General features: G+C 30.6%; 1 protein-coding gene across 3 annotated transcripts in view; it reads right to left on the reverse strand.

The window, feature by feature from the left end:
• Nucleotides 1-928: 928 nt before the first annotated feature.
• LOC130902054 (putative inorganic phosphate cotransporter) overlaps nt 929-16837 on the reverse strand; it is a 50021-nt gene continuing 34112 nt past the window's right edge. For 2 of the 3 annotated variants that reach the window (XM_057813858.1, XM_057813857.1), the window contains exons 3-9: nt 10337-10470; nt 7385-7703; nt 6947-7167; nt 6448-6597; nt 6253-6385; nt 3645-3901; nt 929-1754 (exon numbers count right to left, since the gene is read on the reverse strand). In XM_057813858.1, the coding sequence (XP_057669841.1) occupies nt 1581-1754; nt 3645-3901; nt 6253-6385; nt 6448-6597; nt 6947-7167; nt 7385-7703; nt 10337-10470 (1388 nt within the window). In that variant the 3' untranslated portion in view covers nt 929-1580. The remainder of the gene's footprint in view (nt 1755-3644; nt 3902-6252; nt 6386-6447; nt 6598-6946; nt 7168-7384; nt 7704-10336; nt 10471-16837) is intronic. The other variant, XM_057813859.1, reaches the window with a different exon arrangement.

Genomic DNA, 16837 nt, shown 5'->3' on the forward strand with positions numbered 1-16837 from the left:
CTGCGGCTTTACATTTCACTTATATTCTCCTTATGAACATAAAATAGAGGAGGTACAAGAAGTTCTAGCGACTGAAATATGTCACGATAAAAAAAATTACGTAACACATAAAAAATTTGACGAACAAGTTTTGATATAGTTAAAAGAGGAATATTTAGGGAAATTAGTGGAAATTCGAGTTGTGGAAGTTTCAAAGTTTTGTATGATTGGGGAACCAATTAATGATGTCGTTATACACAGTTTGAGGGAACCGTTGGAAAAAGGAATAGTGTCTGTTTGTTGGTTTAGAAGAGGGTATGGATAATAAATGGTTGCATGGACAAATAGTACTGTTTTATTGCTTTATTTAGGATTTTATGGAATTATGCTTATGCATAGGACTTGTTGTAACTAAAACGATAATAAATGTATTCACCTATTACTCGTATTTTTGTTGTATGATTGGGTCTACAATTCTTGTTGATTTCCAAAAATCACTCTCACTCATTATACGTATAAATTTTCGTCTTTAGGTAAATAGGAACAAAAGGCATATTCCTAACAGAACAGCCCACTTTATTGTTTATTAGTTGAAGACGATTAATTGTAGCGGTAGTGTAAACAGCGAACAGAGTCAGGCTTTTTTACAGTCAAAATCGATTTCACAAAGAATTATTCCTTATGAGTTTTTTTTTGATCATGTGTAAAACAATTTTGCTGTGAGCTTATCAATATCACTTTTTCATTTGAAAACTGTACAAGTTTAGAAACTTGTTTCTGGTATTTCCCATTTATATCTTTACAATTGTATGTCAGCTCCAGTTTTACATTTTCGGTATTTTCAAATTGATTCAGCAACTATGTTTATGGTTCTGATTCGTTGAGTCATACCAAACAACATCGTTCTCGTCGATTCATTACCTTCTTAACAACATAAATAAAACCAAAAGATTATATAAAATTCATCTTTATTGTAAAAAAATCTTTTTTGGTTACATTTGTGCATTGATAATAAAGTTTCATACAGTTCAAAAAATTTTATTATTGGTTGAAGAGTTCTCAATATTTTTAAGTAAAAATGAAACAGCAAGAATTGCATGAACTATTCTAACAATCAATCTAAATATTATTTAACAAAAATTTATAAACCTACAAATAAATCAGTCCAGTATATTATTTTCCTGTTATAAACAAGTTATTCTTTGGTTTACAATTCAATCATAATATATTATCTCTTTTTTAATATAATTCGTTATTTTATTCTAGAATTACGTAGATAAAAATACACAAATGTAGCACAAAATCAAATTCCCAAAGAGCAAGTATAAAAATTTGGACTATAAGGAACAGTTCATAGTACCATCAAGTTTGTCTTTATCTGGTAAAAACTGCCTTAGGGTTTTCAAATAGAAAAATATGAAATTTTCTCTAAAAAACTTTAAAATAAATAATTTCTGTTCTAAAAAACCTTATCAAATAAAAACCGCGTAAGTCCGAAAATGAATAAGACATTTCAACAAAGACAATTACTAATAGTAATTTCGACTTTGGTCTATTAACTATTTTGATTTTTTTCCTCGACACAAAAAAAAATGTAACCATCAAGTACCATTCTGATACATGGGTTCTTTCTCTGGTACGTTTTCTTCTTGTTTTGGTCGCTTATCATTCCATTTTTGAACCTCTCCTGATGCTCCGACAGCATAAAAGATACCCGTTGTGATGAACAGTACAGACGCAGTTATGAAAACAATATTCCACAGTTGTTTATCACTCTGAAAAAAAATTCTCTCATAAAAATTGTATATATGATTATATTTCGTCATTTATTTGTCTTATATTGCAGAATCTTTTGTTTAAATATAGAAAAAAAGTTTATTCAATTAAAATGAACTCTAATTTCAATTGAAATTCTCAAGTTACATGATGTAAAAATTACAATAATATACAAGAAATGCTTAATATGGCTAAGGTAATAAAGTTGATAAGAGTTAATACTTTAAATGACCCTATTGTATATAACCAATATTCTAAGATGAAGTTTTAAGAGATATATACGATAGTTGACTTGTTTGTAGAAATATGAAAGAGGACATCCCATACATTATTTCATTATATCTTAAAGGAATCGGGGAGCGTTTGGATTTTCAATTAATTTACACATAAATCTTGCCAAACCCTATACATAAAATGTGGGTAAAGTTAGCCCAGCCTTTTTCGAAATTAAAAAAAAATATAAGTTGTGCTGCGAAACATTTTTTTCAATGTTGGAAGTTCTAAGAGCTGATAAGATATTGAAAAAAAATTTTTATCCAGCCATTTTCGAATTTCAAAAACATATGGTTCAGTTGTGCTAGCTTAGTGCTAGCACGACTGTGCTACTAGAGAAAAATTGGAGAAATTAATTGGAACACCTTAAACAAAAAAAATTTTTTCTTCGAGAGGTTGGCTAACCACTTTGTCATTCGACACAGGATTTTTTTATCGCAAAAGTGAAGGTTGTGCTAGCATCCTAGGGTACTCTGCACTCGGCACGAAAAATTATTTTATTGAAATTAATGATTAAACTTCGGGTTTTATAGGGGCAATAAAGTTCTCCACCTTTGTACTCGATACAAAAATTTTTTATCACAAAAGTAATTGTGATGTTTAGTTGAGCTAGTATTCTAGGACACTAGAGCTTTAAACATTTGTTAAATTTATTGTATACCTTATACTATCACATATATTTTTTTCAGAATTATAATTATCATGATTATGATAATTATAATGATCATAGTTCAAATTTTAATAATATGTACTCCATTTCCAACGGCACAAGAAATCTAACAATTGAAATTATGAAATTAAGACCAAGGTCAAAACTGTGCTAAATTAACTACGTCATTCATAGGCAAATGAAATAGATAACCATGTAGTTTCCCACGTAAAGACGGCATCAAGCCAGGATAACATACATGGCCACATGGCTGTATATATTATAAACCAATGAGGATAAGTGAAGAGAAGAAAGAAAAGTTTTATTCGATATTAATAAATAAATATTCCTACGATGCATCACGATTATTTTTAAATTTTTAGCATCCTGAATAATCACGCTCGTATAAAGAGTATCTATACTTAGTTTTAAGTAAAAAAAGAAGTTTTTTTGAATTTTTTATCAGCTCTTAGAACTTAGGGTTAAAGTAGAATTTTCATCTATAACAATGTTGTTATAATTCTTATAATGAACATTATAATTACTAGTACATCAAGGCATATTACCTACTTGTTTTATTACTTCATCTAAGACTTCGAAGATATTATATAAAATTGCTAGTTAATGTGATTATTTTTGTGTCATTTATCTCTTTGTCAAGATTGAATTGACATTATAAAGAGAGTATACAAAAGGATTTGTTACTGAACATATATACATTCCTTGACAAGATAATTATCCCTTCGTGCGGAATCTATATATTATATTTTGACTAACGTCTAATAACTTAAAAAGCCTTGATAAAGCTCAAATAAAAGATAAATAAAATACTCTTAGAGAGTTTTATTTCCTCAACGCCATTCGTAATTTCATACTAAGAAGGACAATAACATCAAAAAAGACATGATTTCATCCAAAATTTGTTAAATTATCATCCAGTCAATAGTAAAATATCCAAAAAACTTACTTCTTCATAACCGCCAACTTTTTTGAACAGATCCACAGCCAAAGGAGCTAAAATTGCAGCTACATTTCCTATAGCATTTGTAATTCCCATAAGAGTACCCGCATGATTAGGGGCAATATCTATATGATTTACGTGAAATCCGATAAGAATAGCAGTATTAACGCCAACTGCCACTACCAACATGAATACTGTTAAGGCTCTCTCTTCGGAACCAATGAAACAAAGAACAATAAGGGCAATACCTGGTATGAATACACCTAAAATGAAACAAATAAGAACGCATTAGTTCATTTGAATAGAAAGTAGATACATTTGATTAATTTATTGCTGCACTGACAACTAGTTGGCTTTAAAAGTTTTTTTTTTATATAATACTAATGAATATTCGGGATAGCATAAATTTTTAGCGCAACTTAGTTGTCAAAGAGCGGAAACACCCTCAAATATATCCGAATATACTATAGATTTAGAAATTCGAGAACAAAATATATAGACCGAAATTTAAGTTTTACAGTACTGAGGACCACTAAGTATATAACGTCCATTATAGTTTTACGATAATTTAAAAAAACAAGTAGATTAAGAAAAAATATACTTGGTTGTTCTTAGCGATTTTTGACAAACTACAACTTAATATTTTTTATATAGATACCCTGTTTGTAGCAGTTTATTTCTTTTTTTTTAATGGAGCCCTGATGATTTGAAAAATTTTTTTAAACAAAAATATTGTTCCTTACAAAACCCGTTAGGTCTGATACATTTTGCAGTGTAATTGAAGGATGCTCAATTAACATTGAATTGAATCGGACCTCACAGTCTTGATACCAAATATACGTTTTGAAAATATTGGAATCTAGATTAGTGATTTCATTGTATTATGGTAAATGGAATCGATTGAGGGTATTAAAGTATTATTGAAGAAAATATGTTGTGTGTGATAAGTAGCACACAGGGTTGTCGTATCCTTGGTTGCTAAATACGGTACATCTACCTTCCCTCCACCCGAAAAGAAAGAGCTGAAAAATCTTCATGGAAATAAAGGTTAAAAAATAAACTTTTTTTCTATTTTTTCTAAAATGTATTATCTGGATCTTGGTATTAATATAAATTTTTTAACCAAATTTCAATTAAATTATTAAAATATAATAATAAACAAACGAAAATGAATCAACTTGATTATTTAAAAAAATGATTTGTTTTAAACTCATTTTACTTTGATCAAAACAGTGTTTTAACCAGATATTTATTATTTTTTCTTTTTTCAATAGAAAATTTTTTTAGTGAAAGCATATTTTTATGTAGATTATTGAAACTCTTGTCTGATCAAAGTTTATCTTCTTTTTTTAAAAAAAAGGTATTAAAATTCAGATTTGCATATCTTGATTCATTCAACAGAATAATTTTAAATGAATAAGATAAATATTTTAAATTATGTTATTCAAACACAAAAATATTTTGTCAGTTTTTCTTGGGTACGAATTTTTCATGAAAATGTTTAAACAGTATGTCCCATAGAAATAAAGTCACTGTGATTGTGTGTCATAACTGGAAATGAAAGAAATCAGGAAGAAGGAAACAAACAAAAGTCTGTACAAAAATACTCCCTGCTATGTGAACAGAAAAAAAGTGAATGTGTCAATAGGAGGAAAATGTCCCATCGAAATAAATTCAATACTGTTAATAGTCAATATATTCACCAAGTTTGTATACATTTGGAATATCATTTACCAATTACTGGAGGGCAGTAGCAAGTCCCAGGTTTCAATGACAAAGATCTGTCTAATATTGATGTATACAACTCCCATTAAGTATATCCACACATTTTCTTGGGAATTGAGGTCAAGGGAAGTGTTAATAAGAAGTGAACTAACGCTTATTATAATTGTGATATAATTTCCACTTCCAATCATAAAACTTATGTTTAAATTCATATGGCAGTTATAAACAAATGAAAAAAGTGTTTCTTAGCACTATCGTCAAATTAAAAGTACATACAATATTAGATGCAAAAAGGGGCTTAGAGACCAATTTGCAAAAAAAAAGGGATTTTGAGACAAATTAGCAAAAAGGGGACATTTAGGGATTTAAAATAGAAAAGAGACTTTTAGGACCTTTATTGTGGAAAGGTTTGATTTTCTTTTTACTAATAGCTGCGATATTCTAGCATGCAGAAGGATATGAGCTTAATATTTCCGAGAAATTGTGAAAGTAAACCAAAATGTATGTGGAATATTCCTACAAAACCATTTGAGTGTTAAAGATTTAGTCCGACATGGTTGCATAAATGCCAGAAATAATTATCACTAATTGATATCAATCATTGAAAAGACTTAATACTTGTTTTTATGTGTTTTATATTTATTTAAGAATTTAGTATTTTTTTCATAAATAGCATTTATAAAATATTAAGTTAATCTTAACGCAAGCATATTCCTTCTTAAATATAGAAAAAAAATTATTTCATTCAAGCAGCACAAATTATATTACAATTATTTGCTTAGGAATATTTTTAGAAAACCTTTTTTTTTGTTTTGTGCCGTCTGAATTCGGTAAATAATACAAAGTGATTCCAGTTACAAAAAAATCATTTTAGGGCATAGGTTCATACCTATACTGTTAAATATTTTTCTACTAGCACCGACAGATGTGATCTTATTGGTAATAAGGTAATCAGCAATAGGACTCATCACCAAATTCAACAGGCAATAGATAAGATATGGTAGAGCGGACAAAGTACTGTTCTGTAAAAAAATAATACTTGTATATTTTCTAAAACCCTATATTCTTTCTATCCAACACTTACCGATGCAATGTCAAACTTTAAAATTTTGTCCATGTACGTTGGTATTTCTGTAAGCAACGTCCAGAAACCCCAGAGATCACCGAAGTGGCAGATTAAAATTGCCCAAAATGGTACGGAGGTCAGGATGTCTCTCCATGGAGTCGGCAGTTGCTAAAGTAAATAAAAAATATTAAATTGTTACTAAAATTTAAACATACTTAAAACCAGCTTTTCAAACTAAATCCCGATCAATTTGTCATACCATTTGTATTTTTTTAATAATGGGATATATTCAGAACACAGCATGAATGAAGTATCCCTCTAATTTTTGTCAGAGATACTTTTGTTCTGAAAATCGAGATCTCAACTAATATTAACTCAAGTAACAATGTTAAATTGTACATTAAGAATTTCACATCTTTTAAATTGATCTCCATGAATTATGAAGATACTGCAGGTGTCAAATATTTTCAGCTTCATGATTTCAAATTTCATTTTTATAATTTTTTACTATACATACCTCCTTCTTTTTGTTGGAAACAACACCGTCTTGGATGAATTTAAGTTCCTCCGGTGAAATAGTTTTATGGTGGTGAGGGCTATCTAAACCAAAGAACATCCAACAAGCAGTCCATGTGAACCCGATGCCTCCGAGTAGGTAAAATACCGTTTGCCAACCCAATTTTGAACCAGATATGTATCCGACGATTGGCATAACGATAACAGTACCAAGTGGTCCGCCTGTAAAATTTTATCATTTTAATTAGATTTTGCGTTATCGATAATTGAAGATCCTTAAAAGTTTGTTTTTCAGCATCATAATGCATAATCATAATCAATGTTATAATAATCTCTAGTTCTTCTTGGAATATGTTTGAAAATTGATTATGTTGACATAATATGACAAACATTGATTTGAAACTAGACTATCTACTATATTAATAAACGTGGTACATACCTGCATACACAAATCCAGCAATTTTGGCTCGGCTACTTAATGGGACCCATGCGCTAATTAAATGATGAATAGATGGGTATATGAATCCTTGCATCAGTCCTTGTATTATCCTACATACCATCACACCAATATATCCAAAATAAGCACCAAAAATAGGAATGAGTATTGAAAATAATGAGCAAATTATTATGGCACCCGATAGAAACAATTTAGGACCAAACCGTTCGGCAAGTTGGCCTGCTGGGATTTGAGTCAGTACGTAACCCCAAAAGAAAGATGATAACATCACATTTTTGCTTTCCGACCATTCTGGAAAAGTCTGTAAAAAATAATTATAATACCAAATGAGTTTTTGAACAAATATCATTTTTATTTATTTTGAATACATGTAAATACAAACATGAAAAAAATAACGCAATAAAAAATGTATTTTTTTTTATATGAATACGATGTATCATATATCTATTCTGTCTATATGCCCCAACAAACGAAGTTTTTTTGCCCTCACTATAAAACCGATCTTTGCCTGACCATATAACCTTTTAATCTCTGCATTCGTTCTTCTTCTCGTTCCACTCGTATCCCTCCAAAATTTTTTTCTTAACACTCCTCTCTCCCAGCATTTAGCCAGTTGTCCTCTTTTTTTCTCATTACACAATATTTTGTCGATTTCTTTAATTTCGTCTCCTTTACTTGTTATTGCCACTCCCAGGTATTCAAACTCTTGTACTCTATCAAACCGGAACTCTTTGTTTTGGTCTGTTGTGATTATTAATTAATTTTTACTGTCTCTTCAAATAGTGAAAACATTTTCTGTAGTTCCTGTTTTGTTTTAGTTAAAAGCACTAAGTCATCTGCGTATGCCAGGACTCTGCCTTTTGGTATTATAAATCATTCCTTGGAATCGTAATCCACTATCCTTGATAATCACTTCTAGTAGGATGATGATGCAATGTATATGATAAAGATTCTTAGTGATATCTTCAAAGATTGATGTGAAAGTAAACACTATTTTTTATCTTCGGTCTGAAAAGAGCTCCTACAGATCTACCTTGACATGTGGTTGTACACTCCCATTATTTTGGGAATAGTGTAAGAGAGTACTCTGGACAAGTATAAAGCTTTCTAATGATAATACCTGAAACCTTTGAAAGAAATCTTGTATAAAATCTACGATTGTATACACTGGAATTATTTCGATATTGACTTTCTATAGATGTATTATTATCTATCATAAACGTTTCGTTATAGATAATATAGTTATGGAGTTTAGTATACCTACAGTCTCTTTTGAGAACATTACTACTACTTTTTTTAATATGGTATTTGATTTTTCTTCTGAACTGAATTTTAATAAATAACATGGCGAAATCACTGATTTATAATATTTGAAATATTTCACCAAGATTTTGTCAATGCTTTTCTGAAACCTCTAATTTAAAAAGAAGAATATTAGTTATTTCTAGGGTTATTTGAATCTAATTGTACGAGGTCTGGCTATTAAATAACGAGACTGTGCGCCTAGAGGGCGCCTTAGACGGGTGGGGTAAAAAACGAGTAGTGCGTTGGGTATCTAGATATCTTGTCTATGCACGTTTCAAAACACGTTCCCGTCACTATTATAGTATTTGTGCCATAGCGGTTTGAAACGAACGTGTTTTTTTTTGCTGCTATACAATTATATTTCCAATGTTGGAAATATCAATTTTCTTTTTCAAACCAATGACATTTATATCTCATATATTGATGTTATAGGCAGATTACTTAAGACCTTAGTCTCATATATTGATGTTAGCTGGATTCGTAAATTGTAGGATAAAAAGAGACTTTTATTAATTTCCGGTAAGATATAATTTACAAGAAAATACTGATAACTTCATGCGGTGAAATCAAAATATTCGGCTTCGATATAAATAATTAAATTGTTATTTAATGGAATACATGAGTTTGCAATCAAATTAAAAGTTGGAGTGAAGTTCATTGTTATGGAAATTAACATCAGATTGATAAAATGAATCTAATCAAAATTTGAGATGAATTTTAAATTCGCACATTACCGTATCAAGATACAAATTGATATAGGAAGATAAGAATTTGTATTATTTAGTTAGAAGTGTCTTATCTGACATAATTATAATTCATTCATTTTATCTATAAGAAAGCAATTGTTCATAATCCTTTTTACAAACACAGAAAGTGTAACCAAAAAAGGAAATGAGTGATGAACATATAGAATAAAAAGAAGCAAAAGTTTTAACAAAAAACTTTAAGCTATTTCAACAATATTCTTAAAAATCTGGGGATTGGATTATTTGTGGAAACATTTTGGAACATATACCCAAACAGATATTTTGTACATGATTCTGCATCCAAAATATGTAGACTCTTCTCAAAGGATGCGATTTTTCTGGGTTTTTTCTCCCTCTTCCCAAAGTGTTCTCACTATTCCTTTGAGATACGTAAGCTAAAGTGGGCAGGGCATTCGCCGAATAAATGTGTCTGTGTTTCTATGACTTGCTTGCATATTCGGAAATTGTCCTCAACCGAGCCTATCGTTTTAAGGTGGTATTTGATATGGCGGTGTCTTCTCAGAAAAGCGACCACCAGTTTAATATCGTTTTTGGACATGTTCAGAAGTTTCACACATTCCTAAGCTCATATGGAATTGCATTGGGCGTTCATCAGTTCAGTTCGTTATTGATTTGTCATCTCATAAAGCCCCATTATGGCTTTTCTCCAATATATAGAGTAATTGCACTTTTTTTGCTAAAATTATATGCTTCTTGACTGCGTGGTATTTGCTGGTGGTTTGGTGAGGGTTACTTTGTTTCTGTTAGCTAGTACTTTTGGAATTTGTTTACACTATATCGCCTAGCTGGGCGATACTTGTGAATGTACTTTTTTATTCGGTACAATGTTTGTTTGTAAAAAAGAATTATTGGAGCAACTTACTTTTACTCCTTCTGGCGGCGATGTACTAATCATGGCAATAACCGCTAGATTCAAAATATTTCTTAGTCCATAAGCTAAAACGTTTACACTAAATAACAATAGATACTGTACATGTCTCTTTCCAAAAAAATTTTCTGAAACAAAGAAAAAATACGTTAGATACGTATACTGTATATGTGAAGGTGTCAAATTGTAAGCCAAACAGTTAATACAACTTTTTAGGATTTATATTTTGTATATCATATGAAAAGTGCTTATTTAGAACGAAATATGATCTAATAGTTATTTACGTAACTAGTCATGAAAAGAGCTATATTGTTCAACAAGCCTAATATTTGCCAAAACGAGTTCCAGTGAGTTTTGCAATGTTGAACATTACCGCTCTGTTCATAACGTGTTTATGTACAACGTTTTATCTAATTCCCCGGTTTTATAATATTTAATATAATCTTCAATTACAATGAAAATATTAATGTGGAATCAAATGGTGTTAGAAGTATTGTTACTATGAAAGCAAACAACGAAACAACATCAACGAAAATGTACTACTTGTTATTTTCAAACTTTAAAAACATTAAAGACTTTGTGGACTACATATTCAATGTTGAGATCTGTTCTCACCGTGTCCAAAAACATCGATATCAAGAAGTACACTATGCTTTTGGCTTGGCTGAAGAGAAGGTCAGCAGGATACCATGCAAAAAAGTCGGAGATTCTGTCGAAGGAGAATGTAGAAAGATTTATAAAAGAGGATGAAGACGAAATATTTCTATTCGCAAAAGTACGATGTTTATAATTTATTATTAAATAAATATGTTCCTTAGTTCGTAATGATAAAAGGAATTGCGTGAACCTGCAGAAAAGCTGATGGATTTGATGGAGGGACCTTTTTTAAAATTACAATTCCAAAAAACAAAACACAAGTTATTCGCGAAATATTATTGGTGTCAATCTTGTTGACCTCCACGAAAAGTATAGAAATAATAAACCTCCTGCTGTAAAACACAACAGATTTTTTGTCCGGTATTATAATGGAAAATGTGACATACAAGCCGTGGGATTAGCTACCATTGGAAAATTACCAGCAAAGATTGCTGAGTACCGCGGGTTCTACTTAATGTTACAGGATACACAGGACATTGTTTCAGCGTCTCTCCTGGCAGGTTCAGGAGCGGACATTCTGAAAATAAAGCAACACGGAGAGTGCATTATTCTCAAGTTTCCAAGTACGGGCAAAATCTATTAGTTTTACCTTTAATTTGAGTTATCTACCTGCATAAACAAGTTAAACAAAAATTTTTGTCAAAATGCTGTTGCTGTAAGAATAGGCATATTTCGTTCTCGAAGCCTTAATAGATGGCTTTGTTTATGCCGTCTATACAAAAACATATGAAGTTATAAAGTTTTTGGAATATATTATCAAGTTTTATATATAATAAAGAAGAGTCTGCTATATTTGCTTTAAACGTTCGATTTGTTGAATTCCAAAAAGCGTTAACAAAAAATATTTCAATACATTTCAAAACAGATGATACAATTGAAGCTATTTTACTGAATAAGAATGTCGAAAAGTACAACTTCAATATGTTACTGGTTTTCCATCACAAAATTTTACAAACCATCGATGAGGCCTCTAAAGCTATTTATCGCTCAAATGCCTCAATACGATTGCATGTCTGCCTGGAAGACCTTGAAAGGTATCAAAATTAATTTGGATATTTGAAAACGTAAGCAAATAGTATAACAAAAAAATGGTCAATAAACCCTGAATTTCCTAAAATTAGTCAGAGAAAAGTGATGAAATTTGGGAGGATAAACGTCTCCAAGATCCTGAAAGCTTGTTTAAAGTAAATATATTCTATAATGTATTAGACATTATCATTAACCCACTGAGATTGCGTTTCCTTAAAATGGATGAAATTGTTTCCAATTTTCAAGGAAATTCTTAGTTTTCTATCCGCTTTTAGACACGAACTAAAAACGACAGCTAAAGGAGAATTTGCGAATTTATAAATCATAAAGAATCATTTCATTTCTTCAAGCTTCCTGTGACTACGGTAGTGCCGAGTGATCATTCTTAAAGTTGAAAAACTTATTTAAGAAATTCTATGAGACAAGAAACGTTACAAACTATTCTATCCATTGAATATTCCATAGCCCGAAATTTGAACTTTGAGTATGTAATCAACACTTTTGCTGGACATGAAGCCCGAAAAAATAATAAACAAATAAAACAAAAATTGAGATTTCAATTGGGTACGCTCTTTAAACTAAAAGTTACTAGAAAATCAATAATTATAATAACGTTTTAATTAATTAAAATAAAAAAAATTTTATCGTTGATTAAGCCTCTTTATATTGCGAGTGAAAGAGCGATCGTCGGTGTTGCAGGTTTTATAAGGTTTCCCTTTAATCTGGTGAGCCAGTTCACCAGCCAATTGGCCGACGATAAGGAATAAATAATAGCCGCAGCTGTACCCGTCCGCCTCCAATTTAAATTTTTCAAAAAATAAAAAAAAATAGCTAGAATAACACAACCCCACGCAACCTCCACAACCCCAGCCCTGTGGAGGAACAGCTCCTATATCAGGGATAACTCCAACAAACCTTTCTCTCATAAAAAATTTCCCTTATTCTACCTAAAAATTTCCCAACGAATCTCTCTCTATCTTTGAAGGAGAGGGCCACATCCGATTAATGTAATAACTCAGTTTTATGATTAAATCCATGTTAAAATATTTTAAATTTTATTATTATCTGTTCTTAGAACGTAACGATATATTTCATCATCATTACTTTAATATTTTTAAAGCGTAATCTACCTAAGTTTGAAAATAGTCGGAAAGAATCATATTCTTGGAATATAACAACGCCCATTAATAGGGGTAATGTATGTTGGTTTCATAATATTATCAATGATTTCTTTTTCATTTTCTGTATAGCTGTATTGAATGGAAAAGGTTGCAGAACGTAAATTTTAAATTGAACGTTGATAAAAGTTAGATAATCTAATATTAATAAACAATTCTCATTTAATTTCTTCATATTAATTAAATATATATTACCAATATATTGGTTCTGATGCTTGAGAAAAAACATTATTATGAATGGGGTTCAAATAGACGAAATATTATGAGTTGTATGGAAAAATTCAATTGCATAACAAGAATGTAATTTATGTTATGAGAGTTGAATCTTATGTTTCAATTATTTATTAACTATGCTGATTCACTTGTTTTGATTTGAATTGTTTTTCAACATATATTGTTATTTATTTATTTAAATTGATAATTCTATTATTTAGAATAATAACTGCGAAATAACTATTCAATCGGGATAATAGTTTTCTGTTCTGAATCACATTACACCAGCTCTTAAAATAATCCGCCAGGATGACTCGTTCTTCTAGATACTTTATATATAAGGTTGGCAAATAAGTACTTTCGCTTTTTACTGATAGAGAGCGTTGGTTTATTTTTTGAATAATTTATGTTAGTGCTGTACTTTGCTATGTGTCACGTGATACTGGTTACAGTGACGTAACTTTAGAAGCAAGTCGTGCATGATTTTTATTAAAGGTATTACTTGTGGGTTGATTTTAAATGGAGAGCAGAAACGAACATTTTCGGCATGTTTTACTTTCCGTTCAGAAAATAAAGCTGCTGCGGCTTACAAAGAAATATGTGAAGTTTATGGTGTTTATTGCTTAACAGAGCACATGTGTCAGAATTGGTATAAAAAATTCCGTTTTGGAGATTTTTCCCTCAAATATGAGCAACGTTTTGGTCGGCCTACTGAAGTTGATGACCAAATCAAAGTCATGATTGAAGAGGATCGCCATATAACTGTTCGAGAGGCTACACGTATCGCAAACAATTGTAAAGCACTTAAAATGTCTTGGGCTAGTTAAGAAGTTTGACCTCACGAATCGAAAGAAAATCATTTAATACAAAGAATCAACATTTGCGATATGCACCTTAAACTAAATAAAACCGATCCTTTCTTGAAAATAATCATCATTGGTTTTAAAACATGGGTCCTGTCCAATAACAAAAGCCACATCGAAAGATGACAAACAACAAAAAAAGCTCATGATGATAGTATGGTGGGATTACAAAACGATCAATGCTGATGTTTAATGTCAACAATTAATGAAACTGGATGAAGAAATCAAATAAAAACGGCCAGAATGTCAAATCGAAAAGGTTTAGTTTCCCATTATGATTCAAGACCTAACACCTCTTGGAAAACTATTGGTACTTGGTTGGGAAGTGATGCCACATTTTCCATGCAGCCCTGATTTGACACCACCTTATTACCATTTATTTCGAAGTTGAATTTTTTTAATGGTCAAACTTTCACAAATGACGATGACCTTCAATCGCACCTGGTTCAGTTTTTTGCTAATAAGGACGAGAACTTTTATGAGCGCGGATTCATGAAGCTGAAAGAAGGATGGCAAAAGGTCATTGAGTAAAATGAAATATATATAATTGATTGAAAATTATTCTTTGTTAAAAAAAAGGTTATACTACAAAACCGAAATTACTTTTTCGTTTTGATTTACAAGACGCTTTTAATATATTAAATTTTCAACACAACGTCTTCTACAAATACATTGCATAGATGTATGTCTAATTTAGTTATTATTGTCTTTATTAGTAGAATCCATTTATCACAAATATCTATAATATTGACAGATAGTAGATGAGAGGTATTTGAACCAATTATCAGCAGCAATGAGTCTGGAATATTAATATAAACCCCCACAAAGCCGATATTAACAAGTGATAAAAAATCGTTTGGAATTTGCATCATAAATTCGTTCTTAAAATTGTTTTTATGTTATACTTTTGAAATGGAATAATTTTTGTTGAATAAATATTATTCATAGTTGCTGTAATTATTTAGTAAACAATATATCCAGGTCAAGTACAAAGGTACTTTTAACTAATTTATTATCATTGATTTTAATACGACCAACGATATTGAGAAAAATCATAGTTAATGATGTCTGTAGATCAATGTCAATTCAGACATGTCGAAATATTAAACAAAATTATTGAATTATAAAAGAGAAAAATAAGTTAATAAGGATATGAGTTAAATTGGTTAGTAGAGAAGTTACATTGTAGTTATTCAACCTACAGTAATACTTTCTCTTGAACCAATTCTGATAGATATTTATGATCTTAAGAGTGTTAATAATTTTTAGATTGAATATTAAATAAATAGTAAAGGAAGAAAAAACATTGTGTGAAAATTATAGAGGAATAGCCTTACAAAATATTCGTATCAATTTTGTATGATAAAACAGCTCATTACCGGTTGTTATGAATATGAGATACCAACACAGATCCTTTTTGTAGATTTCAAAAGCGCTTACACAACCAATATAATAAAAATTAATAACAAGAAAAGTGAACTTTTTAAAACACAAAAGTGTTAAGACAAAGGGACTTCCTATCAACGGTATACAGAAGAACCAAGATCAACAGAAAGGGCATGATATTTAACAGAAGTCACCAATGCTTAGCTTATGTAAGAAGCAGAAGAAAGCTTGAAGATAGGCTTACAGTTCAATATTAACAAAACAAAGTTTATGAAAATAAACGGTAAATTTGGAAGTAAGACAAAAAACAATCCTAAAGTACATAAACATAATGGAACGCTAATAGAATTCGAGGAAGTACAAAATTTCATGTAATTTGAGTGTACCACCAATAATAAATGCCATGAAGAAAAGAAAATCGAACAAAGAATTGTCAAAAGTAACAGCTGTGCAGGCATTCTTAAAAGAATATTAATAATTAATAAATTAAAATCCAAAGAAATATCCAGATCTATGAAAGTTCGAATTTATAAGACAATGTTGAGAACCACCCTGACATCCCCCCCTGTGAAACCTGGATAATGACAAATAAAAGTAAACAAAAATATAAAGACAAAAAGATTAGAATGGCTAGGTCACTTGGAACGAATGGACGAAGACAGGTTGTACTGAAAATACCAGAGGACAAGAGGAAAAGACCAAAAAAATGGAGGGAAGTAGTGGAAGAAGACCTTAGAGAGAAAAACATCTAGAGCAGGAGAGAAAAAGCAAGGGACCGAAAGAAGTGGAGAAAAATTACAAGGCTATGGACCTAAATGGTCTGAATACTGAATCGGTTTATAAAAATAATACAGGGTATAATCAATCAGTAACATGTTTTTTCCTAAAATTGGTACAATTTTTGATATTCGTGTTAAATTTGAGAACCATATCTAAATTAATGTGTGTTTGTTTACGATGCAAAAAGTTTGTCACTGTAGAAAACAAAGTTGAGCAACAAGTTTGCTCGAAGTTTTGTGTTTCCAAAGATGTTGCGGCTACCGCATCGTTGAAAATGTTGCAGTGTTTTGGGGAGTCTACTTTATTACGAACGTGATTGAGTGGCACAAGCAGTGAAGGTCGTGAAGACGTCAAAACCTCACCTCATGCGAGTCTCTCGTCCATCTATA

The sequence above is a fragment of the Diorhabda carinulata genome, chromosome X, assembly GCF_026250575.1.
Source record: "Diorhabda carinulata isolate Delta chromosome X, icDioCari1.1, whole genome shotgun sequence".
Lineage (NCBI taxonomy): Eukaryota > Metazoa > Arthropoda > Insecta > Coleoptera > Chrysomelidae > Diorhabda > Diorhabda carinulata.